At 52.9% G+C, this 17,058-nt stretch overlaps 1 protein-coding gene across 1 annotated transcript in view; it reads left to right on the top strand.

Annotated features, from left to right (window-relative positions):
• Window positions 1–9,530: 9,530 nt before the first annotated feature.
• The window catches only part of PKD1 (polycystin 1, transient receptor potential channel interacting), an 88,605-nt gene continuing 81,077 nt past the window's right edge, over window positions 9,531–17,058 (top strand). The window contains exon 1 of the mRNA XM_054391336.1: window positions 9,531–9,784. Coding sequence (XP_054247311.1) covers window positions 9,531–9,784 — 254 coding nt within the window. The remainder of the gene's footprint in view (window positions 9,785–17,058) is intronic.

Raw genomic sequence — 17,058 nt, 5'->3', positions numbered from 1 at the left:
GAGCAGGAGCGGAAAATAAGTTACTGTGGTGAGGAGCTGGGCAGGGAACAATGAGGATGTAAATAAAGAGCTTGATCGAGAGGTGGTGACCAACACGGTGGGGCTCAGGTACACCCAGGCCAGCACTGCAGCTCAGGTGTCAGTGTGGTGATGATGAGGGGTTGCTTTTCCTGTGGATGTGGACAAACCTTTCCCTTTTCTGCCCTGGAGGCACTTAAATCTGCAGTTAATCCCTGTTCAACAGCCCTAAAGCGCTCCAGTGGAGGAGGAGGAGCTGGTAGCAGAGCTCTGATGGCTTTGGCAATGGACAAGGGTGATGAGCTGTGTCGGGGGCTCCTGTGTATGGTTCCTGGGTGAGGTCCTCCTATTCCCACCAAAGCTGTGTCAGGAGCTTCAGTGCACATTTCCTGGGTCACATGTTCCTTCACCCAACCCAAGTCTCAGGCATGGCCACAACATCATGGGCCCCAGTAGTTCTGGGTTTGCCAGCACACAGCTAAGGCCGGAGGAAAAGCTCTCATGGTTGGGATTTATCTCCCTGCTCTGTGTGCTCCTCATCCTAGAGATGGAAGACCTGACTGGGGAGAGCAGACTCACTACCAGGGTTCTGCACTGTAATCTGATTTCCAGAGGAGCTGCATCAATAGAGTCCAAGGCCTTGGAGCAAAGTGCTCGAGCTGTCTGAGGGGCTTTTAACTGTTCCCTTTTCCATGGTGTGGCTTTTCCCCAGCATTACCTGAGGGAAGGGGGTACGGAGCCCTGGCACCACACACCTCTGGGGCACACCCTGCCACAAGCTTTGAGTGCTGATGCCTGAGGACTTTTCCCATCTCAGCCCCAGCTGCTGATGAGGAGCAAACAAAGCCAGCTGCTTATCACTGCAGTATCAAGGCAACGCCAGAGGAGGATGGGCCTTTATCACTGGGAGAGGGCCTTGTGAATGCTGCCCTTACCAAAGGTCATGTGCTGCAAGGGCTGGTCCTTGCTGCCCCCAAAACTCAGCCCCATAAAAGTCATCTGCCCCAAAACTCAGCCCCCTCTAACTCCTCTTCCCCAAAGCTCATCCCTCCCAAACTCAAACCCCCCAGAAATTCAGCCCATCAAAAGTCATCTCCCCCAAACCTCAGCCTCTTGAAACTCGTCTCCCCAAAGCTCATCCCCTGAAATTCAAACCTCCTGAAATTCTCCCCTTAAACTCATGCCCCCCAAAACTCAGCCTCTGCAGCACCAAAGCTCTGAGCACCAGAGGCAGAAGCATCTCCAGCAAGTTTTTCCTCCCCTAGCAGAGCTGCAGCCTGCTCAGTGATCGCAGTCATGCCTGGAGATGTTGCTTCTCATGTAGTTACAGGAGCTAATCAGATAACTGCAGCTGAAGGCAGGGGGATAGAGCTGCTAAAAATATCTGAATGGGCTACCAGGCACCTGCCAGCACAGCATGCCACAGGGAATAGGACTGTGGTGGCTGCCAGAGCTCAAAGTGGGGATGGAAGTGCCAGTGGTGATTGGAGAGTCTGCTACAGCTACACCTAAGCAGGGAACTGAGGCACCCTCAGCCAGTTTGCAGATGACACTAAATTAGGTGAGAGTGTTGATCTGCTAGAGGGTAGGAAGGCTCTGCAAAGGGATCTGGGCTGGTTGGATCAATGGGATGAGGTCAGTTGTATGAGGTTCAACAAAGCCAACAGCTGGGTCCTGCACTTGGGTTATAAGAGCCCCAGGAATGCTCCAGGCCTGGGGCAGAGTGGCTGGAAACTGGTCAAAAAGGACTTGGGGGTGTTGGTGGACAACAGCTGAAGATGAGCCAGGATGTGCCCAGGTAGACAAAAAGGCCACCAGCATCCTAGCCTGGATCAGCAATGGTGTGGCCAGCAGGAGCAGGAAAGTGATTGTGCCCTTGTACTGGACACTGGTGAGGTTGCACCTTGAGTCCTGGGTTCACTTTTTGGTCACTCACTCCAAGAAGGACATTGAGGAGCTGGAACAGGTCCAGAAAAGGGCAACAAAGCTGAGGAAGGGTCTGGAGAACAGGGCTGGGGAAGAGCAGCTGAGGGACCTGGGGATGTTCAGCCTGGAGAACAGGAGGCTGAGGGGAGACCTCATTGCTTTCTGCAGCTCCCTGAAAGGAGGCTGGAGCCAGGTGGGGCTTGGCCTCTTCTCCCAAGGAACAAGTGACAGGACAAGAGGCAACAGCCTGAGATTGCCCGGAAGAAGGTTTAGGTTGGATGTGAGGAACAGTTTCTTCCCCACAAGGGGTGGACATGCAGGGACACAGAGGGAGCATGTTGGAGGGACATGTGCTGGAGGTGGATCCCAGCACCATGCCACACTTGGCTTTCTCTCTGCTGCCCTGGAAGGTCCCAGCCCACGTGGTGCTGAACAGGCACCTTTCCCTCCCTCACCATTGATTGTTCTCCCCTCCTCATTGCTCATTTACCTTGGAGGGCTTCAATCAGTCTGTCTTTGTCAGTGTCACTGGATTTTAATTGAAATTCCTCAGACAGCCTCTCATCAGCGCAGCTCAGCAGTTCCTTCTGTGTGGGAAGCAATTGTTTTCCTCCTGCAGCTTTGAAAGTTAAATCCCAGCCTTCTGCTGGGAGGCTGCTTTTGTCTCTTCCCTCTCTGACACAGCCAAGCCCTCTCTTACATTGCAGCTCTCCTTCCTTTGGCTGCTTAGTTCATCTGCCATCTCTACTGTGCACAGCCATTAAATTGTGTTCCAGAGTGCCATGGCCACAGTTTCTTGAACACTTCCAGGGATACGGACTCCACCACCTCCCTAGGCAACCTATGGATTCATTGCTTTCTACAACTCCCTGTGAGAGTGTTGCAGGGGGTGTGTGTTGCTCTCTTCTCCCTAGTATCACCTAGTATCAAGGTGATAGAATAAGAGGAAATGGCCTGAAATTGTGCCAGGGGAGGGTTAGGTTGGAGATTAGGAACAATTTCTTCACTGCCCCCAGAGCATCCCTGAAGGTCTGAATTCTTCCCTGGCTCCAGAGCCTGGCAGAGCTGCCCAGTCAAGGTGACAGAGCCCTTTGGTGTAACTAGCTGGATGTCATGGGCTCATGCTGGCAAATGTGGGGACAGCTTCCCCCTCCTCCCTGCTTTGGCGCTGGCTCCCCAGGATTACCCATGCCATGGCACTGGGAGGTGGCACCTGTATCCAAGGCCAAGCAGGACATTGTCTGCTGATATTGGCTGTAAAACAACCCAACCCCCAGCAAACACCCCTTGTACCAGACAGGTTCTGCTCCCTGCAGGTTGACGTCCCTGCCACTCACGAGGCATGCCTGGCACATCCTCCAGCACTGGCATGTCTCTATGGGAATCCCCAGGGAATCACAGTGCTGTCCCAGGCCCCTGCTGTCTCCTCCTGCACACATAAGGGTGGTGGTGCCAGATCCTAATGAGCCTGCACTGGGCTGAGGCCAGGAAATGAGTTTTCCTTGTGCCAAGATTGAGATGAGCCAAGGTTCCAGCCAGTGAAGGACCAAAAGCAGCAAAGTCCTGGCTACCGCAGTCACCCATGAGAGCTTCCAGACATGATCAGGAGTTGGATGTTCAAACCTTTTGCAGAGGGGAGGGTAAGCCTCAGCCTTCACCTCCTCTCATCAGCAGCATCTGTGGTGGAAAGTGGAGCATTGTGGGACCAGACAACACTTCTCCTGGGCTCTCTGCACCAGGCTGGAAGTCTTCTCCTTGTGCAGGTCAGGGGTCATGCCATGCTGGTGGGTGTGAGAGGTGAGGGAGAGAGGAGACGTCTTCCTGACCCCCTCCGTGGTGGAGAAATAAGCAGCTCTGACTGCTCCTTGACTTTTTACTCAGCTAAAACCCAGGATGCCTCCAACCCTTCTCAATGCAAGATGCCAAGTCCAGCCCTGCATTGCCTCCTGATGGTGCTGCGATATCAGCATTGCTATAGCAACAGGCTCAGAGCAGCAGCAATTTGGGGGAACCTGGCTGTGGTGAGATGGGCACTGATGCCCTGTTGCTGCCCTTTGCCATGTTGCATGGGCAGCCCCTGTGCAATGAGACTGGACCCTCATGGGGCACCCACCAGAGAGAGCAGGTCTTGTCCCAGCTCCTGCAGCCAGCACCTGCCAGCATCTTCCTGACTCATTTCCTTGTTCCCTTCCTGTGCTTTGGACTTTTCCAGCAGCAAAAGAAATAAGAAACTAGACTGTTTTGTCCCTGCTGCCAGCACTGATGTGCCTCCAGCTGGCAGAGGAGATTTCAGCAGCATCAGATCTTGGGGGAACTGGGGTATGTGGTCGTCAAAGGAGACTTTCAAGACCCATCTAGATGCACTCCTGTGTGACCTGCCCTAGGTGATCCTGCTTTGGCCATGGGGGTTGGACTCAATGATCTCCAGAGGTCACTTCCAACACCTACCCTTTTATGATTCTATGATCCCATGCCCAGCATTGCAGAGGTGCAGCTGGGAGCTGTTTGTTAGGCAGATTGCTGCTTTAATTCACAGAATCATAGAAGGTTTTGAGCTCACGGTGTCCAACCCTTACCCCAGCACTGTCAGGTCATCACTATACCACGGACCTCAGAACCACATCTCCACAGCTTTGAAACCCCTCCAGGGATGGGGACTCCACCACTGCCCTGGGCAGCCTGGGCCAGGGCTTGACAACCTTTCTGGGGAAGAAATTGTTCCTCATGGCCAACCTAAGCTTTCCCTGGGGCAACCTGAGGCCATTTCCTCTTGTCCGGCCAACCTAAGCTTTCCCTGGGGCAACCTGAGGCCATTTCCTCTTGTCCTGTCACTTGTTCCTTGGGAGAAGAAACTGCCCCTCACATGGCTCCATCCTCCTTTCAGGAAGTTGTAGAGAGCCAGAAGGTCTCCCCTGAGTCTTTTCATCCAGCATGGGTTATATCTGCTCGGGAGGTGAGGTGAGCTGGCTCTGCTCGTTCTGGCTGAGCTGGGAAATCAGGCTGCACACCAACCAGTCCCTCACTGCACGCACGGATTGTATATAGACCCTTGTGCAAGAAGGATGCTGCTGGCAGAAGCTGGGCGCTTCCCCACTCCACACCGATGTCCATCGCAGGGGTGCCCGGGCTTTGCTGCCCCCTCTGTTTGCAGCCGATTCTAGGCAACATTCGGCGCTGGTGCTGCTCCAGCCTTTACCCCGCGCCGGGTGAGGGCTAGAGGGCGCCCGGGGACCGTGGCGTGGGGCTGAGCCTCCCCGGGGACCGCGGCGCGGGGTGGGAAGGAACCTTTAAAGCTCATTCAGCCCCCCGTAGTCAGCAGGGACATTCCCAGCCAGAGCAGGTTGCTCAGAGCCCCAAATAACCTGACCTGGGATGGTTCCAGGGATGGGGCAGCTCCCATCTCACTGGGCAACCTGGGCCAGGGTCTCACCACCCTCAGTGTCGAACATTTCTTCTGTGCAGTCATCTGAGTCATGGATTGCATCTCTTTTATAGAGAGGTAATGCAGAAGCCAGATCTGGGTGGAAAGAGGTGGCTTCCAGAAGGGTCACTCTCCAGATAGCCCCTTAGCAGGATGAGCATGAAAAATACATTCACACAGCAACAAACTGCAGAGATGGAAACAGCTGCATCTTCCCAGGACAAGGAGAGATCTTCACCTTCTCTGATCCCCTTCAAAAGTACATGGGACAGCTCTGTCCCCCTGGACACCTTCTGAGAACATGCTGTACCACTTCCATCAGGCTGGAAAACTTCTAAGCAGGGACATAATAGCAAACAGAGCACTATGGCTGTAGGTGGGCAGGGAACTCCCCTCCAAAGGGACCAAACACAAGGAGAGAGGGAAAAAAGTCCAAGAGTGGTGGTTTTCCCTGCCTGTTTTCAAACACAAGGTACACAAGCTGCTGGGGACAGAAGGCTCCCTGTCCTGGCCCAGCTATCCCAGCCCCAAGCCAACCTCCACTCGAAGCACAGAGCTTCCCCTCCATGGGCCATGGATGCACCTGGGTGATGAGGTGTCCCCATCACTCCAGCCCATGCCTAAATGTGACAGAGTATTTTTGGATGAGAGAAAAAGCAGCAAGCCAAGGCTTTAATGCCCAGAAATGCAGTGCCGAAGAGAGGTGCCGCAGGGTCCAGCAAGGTACAGCAGGGTTTTGGGGCTGCTGAAGGCATCTGCAGTGTCTTTGGGATCTGGCTGGAGGGACCTGGAGGCAGCAGTGACATACCCAGCTGGCCACAGCTCCATCATGTTTTGCTGACCACAGTGTATCTGCTGCTGCTGCTGTCCTGGGTGAGTTCAGCCTGCAGGACTGGTGGGACAGTGAGAATTAACACTCTCTTAGTTGGGGTTTGGAATTGTACTGCAAGTAAACAGCGTTGAGAAACTCTCTGTGTGCTTGCCAGTAGGAGGAACCAGAAGAATCCCTTCCCTGGGACCAGCCATTCCCAGCTTCACCATAAGCAGCAACCTCCCCACTTTGATTATTTTTAAGCAGCTTGGGTTTTTAAAACCCATCCCGACTCAGCCACAGAATCTTCCTCCAGGATCAAACATTGTGATCCTGTGTGAACATGGAATGCCCATGGCTGTGTTGAGATTTGCTCCTTTCCCACTCAGTGATTTCCTTGTTCCTAGCCCTCATTCCCATTTGGCAGCTCCAGCTTTTTGGGGGAAGAGCTCTTAGCTTCTCTACATCTGCTGGGTTACATCAGTGATCTGAGCTGCTGATTACAACCCATAGAGAAGGTAGTTTCTCTATGCTGTTATCTGAACATTGGTACAGCAAAAAGGGGAAAAAAAAACAAAACACCCCCCAAAAAAGCAATTTACAGCTGAGGGAATGGAAATAAATCCATCATAGTCACATGAGGAAGTAGTAAACACTGAGCTATTTTGAGCACAATACATCATGCAGAAGACTGTGTGTCTTTCAGGTAGATTTGGAGTCCAAAAGGCACAAAATGTTTTTTTGGAAAGTAAATTCTCACATACTCCTGTGAAGGAGTGAAACTGGGAGCCTGGCAGGTTTCTTTTTTAAGGGTTGTTCAGCATTAGGGTAAGGAAATCTGGAGCCCCAGCTAATACAAACCACTATCATCCCTTGCTTTTCAGTGGGATGATACCTAAAATCATGCAGGTTCTTCTGGATTCTGTTGGATCAGCCCCATCCTGGATTGATCAGTCTGGGTATAGTCCCTCTGGGGTGTAAAGCAGCTCCCTAACCCATAGTGGATCTACACCCAGTGCTATCAGCTCAAACCTTTGTTCCCTAGAGAATCACTGTGTCCAAAAATAAAAGCACCTTAAAAACTCCTCCATGGTTCAAACCCCCTTGGCTGGTTGTCCTCCTCTCTCCTGAGCTCTCCAAGGGTACCTGGTGCCAGAGGGGGAGGGAGCTCAGCAGTCATCAGCTCTTTTCTCTCAGGTGAAGGAAAGCTGCTCACGTCTCTGAGCTTGGAGGAGCTGTGGTGTCCAGGACCACAGCAGCCATGAAATCCCATGCCCTGGCCTCAAAGTGAGCGTGTGCCCATAGGGTGACTCCATTGATGGCACAAGCATTAGGCAAGGCCAGCTGCCAGGAGAGGCAACCATGCCCCCACAGCCCTCCTCTCTCCCAAGTCTCTTCTGAGAAGAGGAGCAGTGAGGGAGCAGGCTTGGAGGCTCCTGTCCTTCATCTGATACAACCAAACAGTTGTTCTGGCTCCCTGCTGCCTGAGCTTGGCAGATGCCCATGGACAGCTAAAGTGTCTCTTTCCCACCCCACCACTCCTCCTGTGGTTTCTCCCTTGAAAGCTGCCAGGCAGATTTCCTGAGCCTCTCTGGATGGGTGACTTCTCCCAGGGGTGCTGGTTGGACAGCCCAGACTGAACAGGCTGTGGCTCTTCAGCAGGGCCTGTTGTGACAGGACAAGGGGTGGTGGTTTAAGCTAAAAGAGGGAGATTTGGACTAGAGAGAAGCTAGAGATTTTTGATCCTGAGGATGGTGAGACTCTGGCTTGGGTTGCCCAGAGAGGTGGAGATGCCTCATCCCTGGAACCACTGCAGGTCAGGTTGATTTGGGTTCTAAGCAACCTGCTCTAAATTGAAGATGTCAGATGACTGCAGGAGGTTGAACTGGATGGGCTTTAAAGCTCCCTTCCCAGCCAAACCAGCCTGGGATTCTGTGATTGATAAAGTTTGGCACATAGGTAGTGCTGGGGGCTCCTGCGCAGTTGACACCAGGGCTGAGAGGGAATGATGTGCTGTGGCGAACTTAAACGTTACAGAGGAATATTTGAAAGGGTGTGGATGGCTGCAGGAGTTAACAGGATCACAAAAATGAAGAGCAAGATGCTCATTTGCATTTAGCAAAACCCCTGCTGAAATGCTTGTCTGGGTCAGAAAATCTTTGGTACTTGAGATACCAGCCCCCACTGAGCAAACCAGCAGCAGTGTCTGAAGCATGTGCCTGTGTCCCCCAGGGATGGTCCCTTCCCCTTGGGATACCAGTGTCCCCAGGGATCTCCTTGCCCCTCGGGATGCTCCTGTTCCCTGGACTTCCAAGTCCCTCAGAATGTTCCTGTCCTCCAGGAATGCCCATATCCCCTTGCTGCTCCTGCTCCAGGGATGCCTTTGCATCTTGGGATGCTCTTGCCTGTTCCCAGAGATGGTCCCTGCCCCACGGGCTGCCCCTGCCCTGGGATACTCCTGCCCCATGGCATTCCCCTGCTCCCGGGGCACTCCTGCACTCTAGGATCTCTCTGCTCCCCGGTAATATTTCTGCCTCTTGGGATCCTCCTGCTCCCTGTGATGCCCCTGCTTCCCGCAATGCCTTTTCCCTCTCGGGACACCCCTGACCCACGGGATTCCCTTGCTCCCCGGGATGCCTGTATCCCCTGGGATGCCCCTATCCCCGGGATGCTCCTGTCTCCTGGGATCCCCGTTACCCAGGAATGCTCCTGCTGCCGAGATCCCCCCTGCTCCTGAGACCCCACCATACCCACAGGATCCTCCTGCTGCCCGAGATACCTGTGTACCTCGGGATACCCCTGTTCCCCAGGAATTCTCCAGCCCTCCGAGATCACCCTGCTCCCAGGACCCCTCTGCTCCCGGGGACCCCCCTGACCCAAGGGGTTCGCCTGCGCCCCCATTGCCGAACAGGGAGCCGCGGGCCGTGTGTGCCCTGCTGCCCGGCCTGGGAGCGCTGCCGGAAGCTCCGCATCAGCCCCCGGGCTCGGTAGCAGAACTCTCCTCTCTCCTCTGAGCAGCTCGGGCGGGCGGCGGGGCTGGAGCGGCGCCGGGTTTCCGCCGGGCGGGAGGCGGAGCGGGGGAGGTGGCGGCCGCGGCCCGGGCGGAGCGGAGAGCGCAGAACCGAGAGGCACCGGGCCGGGGCTGTCAGCGCGGCGGGGAGCAGTAGCGGGCCAGGCCGGGCCACCGCAGCGCACCGGCAGCCCTGCGGGGAAGGCCGCCATGCCCGGCGGGCGCTGAGCTGGGCGGGCGGCGACGAGAAGCGGCGGCGGCGGGAAGCGGCAGCAGAGCGGGGCGCGGCCGGGCCCGGCCGAGGGAACGGCGGGGCCGGGGCCATGCCATGCCCGTAGGGAGAGATGCCTTTTGGAAATGGAGACACTGGATCACAGCGCAAACATGGCGTCCCCGCGGCGCGGCTGCCCCTCTCGGGATGGTGCCTGCTCTGCTCCCTGCTGTGCGGGGGGATGGCGGCGGCTCGGGCACCCCCGGGCCCCGCCTGCCAGCCCTGCAGCGCCGACTGTACCTGCACCGGCCCCGCCTGCCTCCTCAATTGCTCTGCCCGAGGGATGGAGCGGCATCCCCTTGGCTTCCCCTTGGCTACCACCGAGCTGTGAGTACCGCGGGGGTGTCGGGGCTGGGCCCGGGGCTCTGCTGTGGGTCGAGGGCTCTGGACTGGGCTAGGGGCTCTTTCGTGGGCTGGGGACTTCTCTCTGGGCTGGGGATTGTGCTCTGAGCCGTGGGCTCTGCCCTGGGCAGGGGGTTTTGCTCTGGACCAGCAGCCCAGCAGTTCAGCTTGCCCTCGAGCATTGCCTTGTGCGTTGTTTAGCCTGCTGGAGGAGGGGCAGTGACAAACATGGAGACAGGGCAGAAAGTTTGCTAGGAGCCCGAGGGGCCAGGCATGGGCAGAGTGGAGGAAAGGGGAAAACCAGCTTCAGAAGGTGTGGAATGTGGGCCCACCCTGGCAGATGTGCTCTGGCTTGGTGGTTTCAGCCAGGGCAGGACCAGCACAGCTGGGCCCACAGCCCCTAGAAGCTGTGGCTGGGTGGATGTGCTGCCTTCACAGCTGGGGACAAGTTTTCAGGGCTGAGCCCAAGCTGGGTCATCTCCTAACGCTTTGTCTTGCCAAGAGCTGGAGCTGAGGAAGATGGTTTAGAACCGGACTAGGCAGAGTTAGAGAATGGTTGGACTTAAATGATCTTGAAGGTAATTTCCAACCCAAAGGATTCTAAGAACTGGCTGGATAACACCAGGGTGTGAGGTCAGAAACAGCCCAACAGGTATGTTGGGGAGACTTTGGATAACATTCCCCATGAGAATGGGGTCAAAAAGAGCTGGGAGCTGCTATACTGGAGGTTTTGTGCTGGGAGTTTAATTTCTGAGGTTCTGGGGGAAATGGCAGGAGAATGGTGTCAGGAAACGAGCAGTTGGATGTGGTATGAACACTGCTAACGGTGAACCCAAAAGACTCAAGTAACAAGTTCAAATGTAAGTTTATCCATGAAAGCGTTGGGATGGGATGACAGTTGTTTTTGTGTCTGGATGCTGAGTCTGTTTCTTGGGAAAATCAGTTGGAAAGGTGTTTCTTGGAGGGGCTTGAGAATGGTCCTTGTGCTCAGTCACTTCTGTAAAGTTATGACACAGAAAATAGACTTAGGGGAAAAGTGCTTTGGGTAAAAAACCAAAATTATTTTTGAACCTAGATTTGTTTTCCTTAGGGAGCACTCTTCTATCCTTGAGGAGACAAAAGTATGGAGTGATTCATGTAGGAGAGGTGACATGGGGCCCAGCACAGTAGAAAAATATCAGCAGAACTAATTTCTGCTGGTATTTCAATAAGTTAAGGGCCTGCTTTTCTATTAATGTATTCATATCTAAGTTTCCACTTTCTAGTGTCAGCCTGGGCTAAGAGATACTCCAGAAGCACCACAGTGAACATTAAATTGCAGGTCAGTGAGATGTGTCTGGAAAATGTGAGTCTAAATCCAGCAGGCAAGGTGCTTCCCAACTGTGCTCTTACAAGATACTCTTAGGCTTTTCCAGACAACCCAGCCATTCTTTGCTGCAGAAGGTCCCTTCCTGGGGCAGGATGATTTTTGTTGCAGGGTTTCTGGTGCTGTGTTGTCTGTGGTCTGTTGGCCATGGGGATCTGCAGCTCTGGAGACCGAATGCAGTGTTGCCACAGGAGTGGAACGTGCCTGTGCCTCACTGGTGATCGTAGAGCATCCTACTGAGGGCTGTGATGTTAAGTCCTTCATTTCGCTTTGGAAGCATTTGGGGTTATTAACAGTGTGATTCTAGGATTATTAATTTTGGTAGTAAGTGTTTGAGACTGTTTATATTATTGTTGTTCAGAGGCGTTGAGTGGTAAAAGCTCAGCTCCCAGAACATTTTGGATCAGATTTATTATGCAGTGACAAATGGAAGTTGGACATAAAGCTCTTGCAGGTTTACAAAACAAAGTGCCCAAAGCTCTTGCAGATCTACAAACAAAGTGCCTGGAATATGGAAAGGGGAGATCTACGGAAAGAGAGAGAACATTAATGGACATTTGGATGTTAGGAAGACGTTCTTTACTGTGAGGGTGGTGGAATGCTGGAATGGGTTGCCCAGAGAGGTGGTGGAAGCCTCATCTCTGGAGATATTCAAGGTCAGGCTGGATGGGACTCTGAGCAACCTGCTCTAATTGGGGATGTCCTTGCTTACTGCAGGGGGGTTGGACTGGATGACTTTTAAAGGTCCCTTCCAACCTAGTGTGTTCTATGACTCTGTAACTGAAATGGGAGGATGGTGTTTGTGACATCTCCGTCTGATTTCAATGGGCAAATGTTTGTTTACAGCAGTGTCAGAGCAGCATGATGAGAGGAAGAGCTTTGATGTGCTGAGGGGTGAGGATCTTGAAATTCAGAGAGTGGAGCCTTGTCAGCCAGCAGATCATCTTCTGTGTCTAGCCTTGGCACAGCTGAAGGAGTGTGTGCTGGTCATGCTTTGATGACTGGTCTAGGATGTGCTGGAGCAGTCTGTGGCACATGGATTTCCTTTGGGGAGAAGTTCACTGCCCTGCTTGACCTGCTGATGAGGGGAAAGAAGGTGGGTGTGTGTCTGTATGTCATCACCGTGCCCATGAAAGACTGACAGATTGATTTCTGTTTTGAAGAGAGGGACTCTGGCTCATGGCACAGTCACATTCTGCAAGCAGTTTTGTCTGTTCATTTCATATTCCCTTGACTGATCACTGACAGATAAAGTCAATAACAGTTTTAATGATTGCTGTCTGGTCTTTCATTAGAGGAAGGCATTTTAGTATCTCAACAAAACATTTTTTTTGGTTAACCCAATATGAAAACAGTCTTCAAAAGGTTGAGTGCAGAAAATTACCAACACCAAAGCTTCTTGATTCTGCAGCGGAAGCCTGTGTGGGCAGTTGCTCTCAGCAAATGGGACACCTCTGGTTATAGAAGTAATCTTCTACTAGGAAAAATTTCTTCGCTGAAGGAGTGGTCAGGGATTGGCACAGGCTGCCCAGGGAGGTGATGGGGTCACCATCCCAGGAGGTGTTCAAGAAATGTGTGGCCATGGCACTTGGGGACATGGTTCAGTGGCCATGGTGGCCTTATGTTGATGGTTGGACTTGGGGACAGGCTATGAGAGCTGGAGTTGTTCAGCCTGGAGAAAAGAAGGCTCCAGGGAGACGTTAGGGCTGCCTTCCAGTACCTGAAGAGGGATACAGGAGAGCTGGAGAGGGACTTTTTACAAGGGCTTGTGGTGATAGGACAAGAGGGAATGAAGTGTGTGGGGGGGCATATTTAGACTGAATATTAGAAAGAAATTGTTTCCAGTGAGGGTGATGAGACACTGGAACAGGTCGCCCAGGGAGGCTGTGGATGCCTCCTCCCTGGAGGTGTTCGAGGCCAGGCTGGATGAGGCCTTGAGCAACCTGGGCTGGTGGGAGGTGTCCCTGCCCATGGCAGGGGTTTGGAACTGGATGATCTTGAAGGTCCCTTCCAACCCCAACAATTCTATGAATCTATGATCTTAGAGGTCTCTTCCAACTGAAACAGTTCCATGATAGGGCCTAGGAAATGAACTTCTCTGCTAGCAGACATTCTGGACAGAGCAGCCGTGAAGGAGCAAATGCGCCACGCTGTTACTAGGAGCACAGAAGTGCCCCATCCAAAGAATCACTAAGGAAATGAGCTCTGCTGCTTGCAGATGCTACAGACCTAGCTGGAAGCAGTCTCCAGGCAGAGTGAGTGGGAGTATTGGCCCTTTCCCACCACCAGAGTCGGGTTCTTGAAGCGTAACACAAAGTCTGGCTGGAAGCAAGAGCAAAAGCTGTTTTTCCAAAGCATCTGCAGTGCACCGCGGGGGAAAAAAACTCCACTTCCAGAGCAACGTGCTTCAAGTGGCAGCATTTGCACTTCTGAGTCCCTCTGTCTGAGAAGCTCTCTGATCTGAGCTCTTTTCAAGTGCTGCTCTTCATGTTTACTTTGAGACTGAGCTGTTTCAATCAGCCCTTATCCTTTCTTTCATTCCTCGACTGGAAGTAAACCTTATAGAGATTTTCTTCTTTCCCTTGCAAATGCTGACTCCCTCTGGCACATCTTTAGTATGGTGATAGTTTGGAAGTGGAAATTAGAGTCTTGATTTATGAGACTAGAGGTGAAACTCCCTTCATGAATGTGAAATACTATTGAGAATCATAGAATTGTTTCACGTGGAAGAGACCTTTAAGATCAGGGTGTTGGACTGGATGACCTTTGGAGGTCCCTTCCAACCCAACCATTCTATGATTCTGTGATTCTATGATCCAGTCCAACCTTCAACCTGAGACCACCATGGCCACTAAACCATGTCCCAAAATGCCATGGCCACAGGTTTCTTGAAGCTCTCAAGGGATGGTGACTCCACCACCTCCCTGGGCAGCCCATTGAATCCATTCATGGATGGGTAAGAAGGAGGAAATATCAGAGCAGTTCTGCCATCACCCTACTTGCCAGAAGCTTCACAGATCTGGAGGGTCTTAGCTTTCATCCAGACCCCAGTGGGGCTTGTGTGCATTTGTGAGCCCCTGGGGTTATGCTGCCTAGCAGTGACTTCACCTAAGCAAACCTTCTTAAAACAAACAGATTTTCTGATTTGGGTTTTTTAAGTTTCAGGAGTTGGCAACAATCAGTAGATTTTGGTATGGTTATGTGATGCAGTAAAAACCTTTGAAAGGCTCGAGGGGTGTTCAAAATCTATCGGGGGAAAAATTCCAATTGAAACTAAAATCCAGTTCAGGTAAAAGCAGAAGCAGTGGCATGTCTGTACAGCAGTGCTCAGGCTGATCTGCAAAGTTCCTAGAAAAAACTTACTGTAGCCTGGAATGTCATTCTTATAGGAAACCACATCCCCGGGGAAAACAAGGCTATACTTCTCTTTTGTAAGGCATTTTGGCGGGGAAGAAAAGCCCAAATTAGGTGCTAGATAAATATTTTGCAAATGAGGGTCACTTGGTCTGTGAAAGGGGCCAATCATGGAAGCAAACTCTAGATTAAGCTCCGGACAAAGAGGTAATTCCGTGTTATTCCATGAGAGCATAATGATCTCTGGTGTTCGTGGAGTGTCACCATAATGCCACTGCAGCAACAGCACCGGCAGAAGGGCTGGCTTGGTTATTGTGCTCCATCCTGAAGCCTCAGAGAAGTCCAAGTGCTGTTCCCATGAGCAAGAAACTTACTCAATTTCAAATGAAAACCTTGGAGGTTTTTTGGTTTTGTTTTTGGTGTTTTTTTTTTTTAAATGGTGTTTAAAGATGTGCTAACAAAGCTATCCTGCTAGGTAAGCAAAGGCTTCCCTGGAGAGGTGGTGTTTGGAGATGTTCCTGCACCGTGGCAAACGTAATTAAATAATCTCAAGCAGCACCTGGGTGTTTCACTCCCTTGATGTTAACCCAGCATGGAAAGACTTTGTGATTTGCGGTTTGGTGCAGCCAAAGCTAGAAACCCTGGCAGTGACAGAAACCCACACATTTAAACACAGTGGCTAAACGTCTCACAGCCCCATGGGGCAGAGGGGGGATCTGAGTGCTTGCACCTGACCCTGGGGCTAGACTCTTGTCAGTGGTGCCCAGGGACAGGACAAGGGGCACAAACTGGAACCCAGGAAGTTCCACCTGAACAGGAGGAGAAACTTCTTGGTGTGAGGGTGACAGAGCCCTGGAGCAGGCTACCCAGAGAGGTTGTGGGGTCTCCTTCTCTGAAGAGATTCCAACCCCCCGGCCATTGTGACCCTGGGCAAGCTGCTCTGAGTACCCTGTTTTGGCAGGGGTTGGACTGGGTGATCCCCAGAGGTCCCTTCCAATGCCACCATGCTGGGATTCTGGGACTTAGTCATCAACATGCAAAACAACTGCACATAGCCAGATGTGCTTTAAGTTGCAGCTGTTAGGACAGAATAGAAGTTGCCCAGCTGACCAGAAGGGATATGGCCATGGAGTGGTGTCTGTGTACAGTCTCAGATGATCAGAAACAGGCTGGCAGAGTCCTGGCTTGGATCCTCAATTCATGTCATTGCAGACAGTCCCACAGGCTTGTCAAAGGCAAGAGCAGCTGCAGACGGTGCCTGCTGTCAGAGGGAGCACAGCCTTCTCCTGACAATGCTCAGGAGCATCTGCCAGCATGACTGTGTACCTGGACACCATTCTGTGGCCTTTTTCCTTCTAGTGAGGGCTGGGCAAAGTATACTCCTCCCACCTCTGCAGGCAGCTCCTTGTATCAAGAAGCACATCTGGCTCTGGGTAGTGTTGTTTTGCATGTTGATGATGAAGTCATGAGGTCTAACCCTAGAATCCAGCGTGATGGGGCTGGAAGGGACCTCTGGGGATCATCCAGTCTAACCTCTCTGCCAAAGAAGGGGCACCCACAGCAGCTTGCCCAGGAGCACAATGGCCGGGGGGGCTGGAAGCTCTCCAGATCAGACTGGGCAGTCTGCTTCAGGCCTCCAGCACCTTCAACACTGAGGTTTCTCCTCCTGATCAGATGGAACCTCCTGGGTTCTGGTTTGTGCCCTTTGCCCCTTGTCCTGTCCCTGGCCATCACTGAGAGGAATCTGGCCCCAGCTTCTTGCCCCCCTCTTTATCTCTTGCTGAGCATTGCACAGATCCCTTTTGGGGCTGCTCTTCTCCAGGTGAACTGCTCCACTGGTTTGAAACTGAGATTTCCAGGGTGGAGTTTGTAGCCCTGGCTGGAGCCTGTGCCCACCTCCTTGGATGGACATCATTAATGGTACTTGCCGATCCCCAGCAATGGCCTCTTCACAGCTCCATTGCAACATCCCTGGCAGGACTTCGGCCCTGGCTCCCACAGGATCCCTGCTGTGCTGGGCTCCTCTTCCAGGGAGAACTTCTGCAGATCCAGAAGCAAGAGAGCAGTTTTCCCTGCAGCTTTGACTGAGACAGACGGTGTAGCTTCTCCTTCCTTTCCGCGGTGCAAGGGGTGGGGGGTTCCTGCTGGGAATGGGTTAAGTAGGTTTTGCTACTTGGTCAGGGAGAGGTGGGAGTGGCTGTTTAAAAAGAGCATGGAGGGTGTGGGTTGAGTCCTCCTGAGGGAGGAACCCGAGGAACAGCTAAGCCTGGGAAAGCAGGAGCCCAGACCAATTGTGTTGGCCAAAGCTCTTCGTTTCTCTCTCAAAGCCACGCCTCGGGAAGGGGTGGAGTGAGCCTGGCCTGCAGTGTGCAGCTCTCGGTTGGGTCAGGTTAGTGAAAACATCACTTTGGGGACCACGAGTGGAAGCAGCTTTGCAGACAGCCCCGTGGTGGCTAGCTGGGGGGTGGTGGGCAACACCCCATGGGGCTGAGGGGATCGTCCCTGTGCCGCGGCGCAGCCCTCGGACAGCTGAGAACCC

This window comes from Indicator indicator, chromosome 22, assembly GCF_027791375.1.
Source record: "Indicator indicator isolate 239-I01 chromosome 22, UM_Iind_1.1, whole genome shotgun sequence".
Classification (NCBI taxonomy): domain Eukaryota; kingdom Metazoa; phylum Chordata; class Aves; order Piciformes; family Indicatoridae; genus Indicator; species Indicator indicator.
Note: the sequence above shows the minus strand (reverse complement) of the source record. Positions and strands in the feature narration are given on the sequence as shown.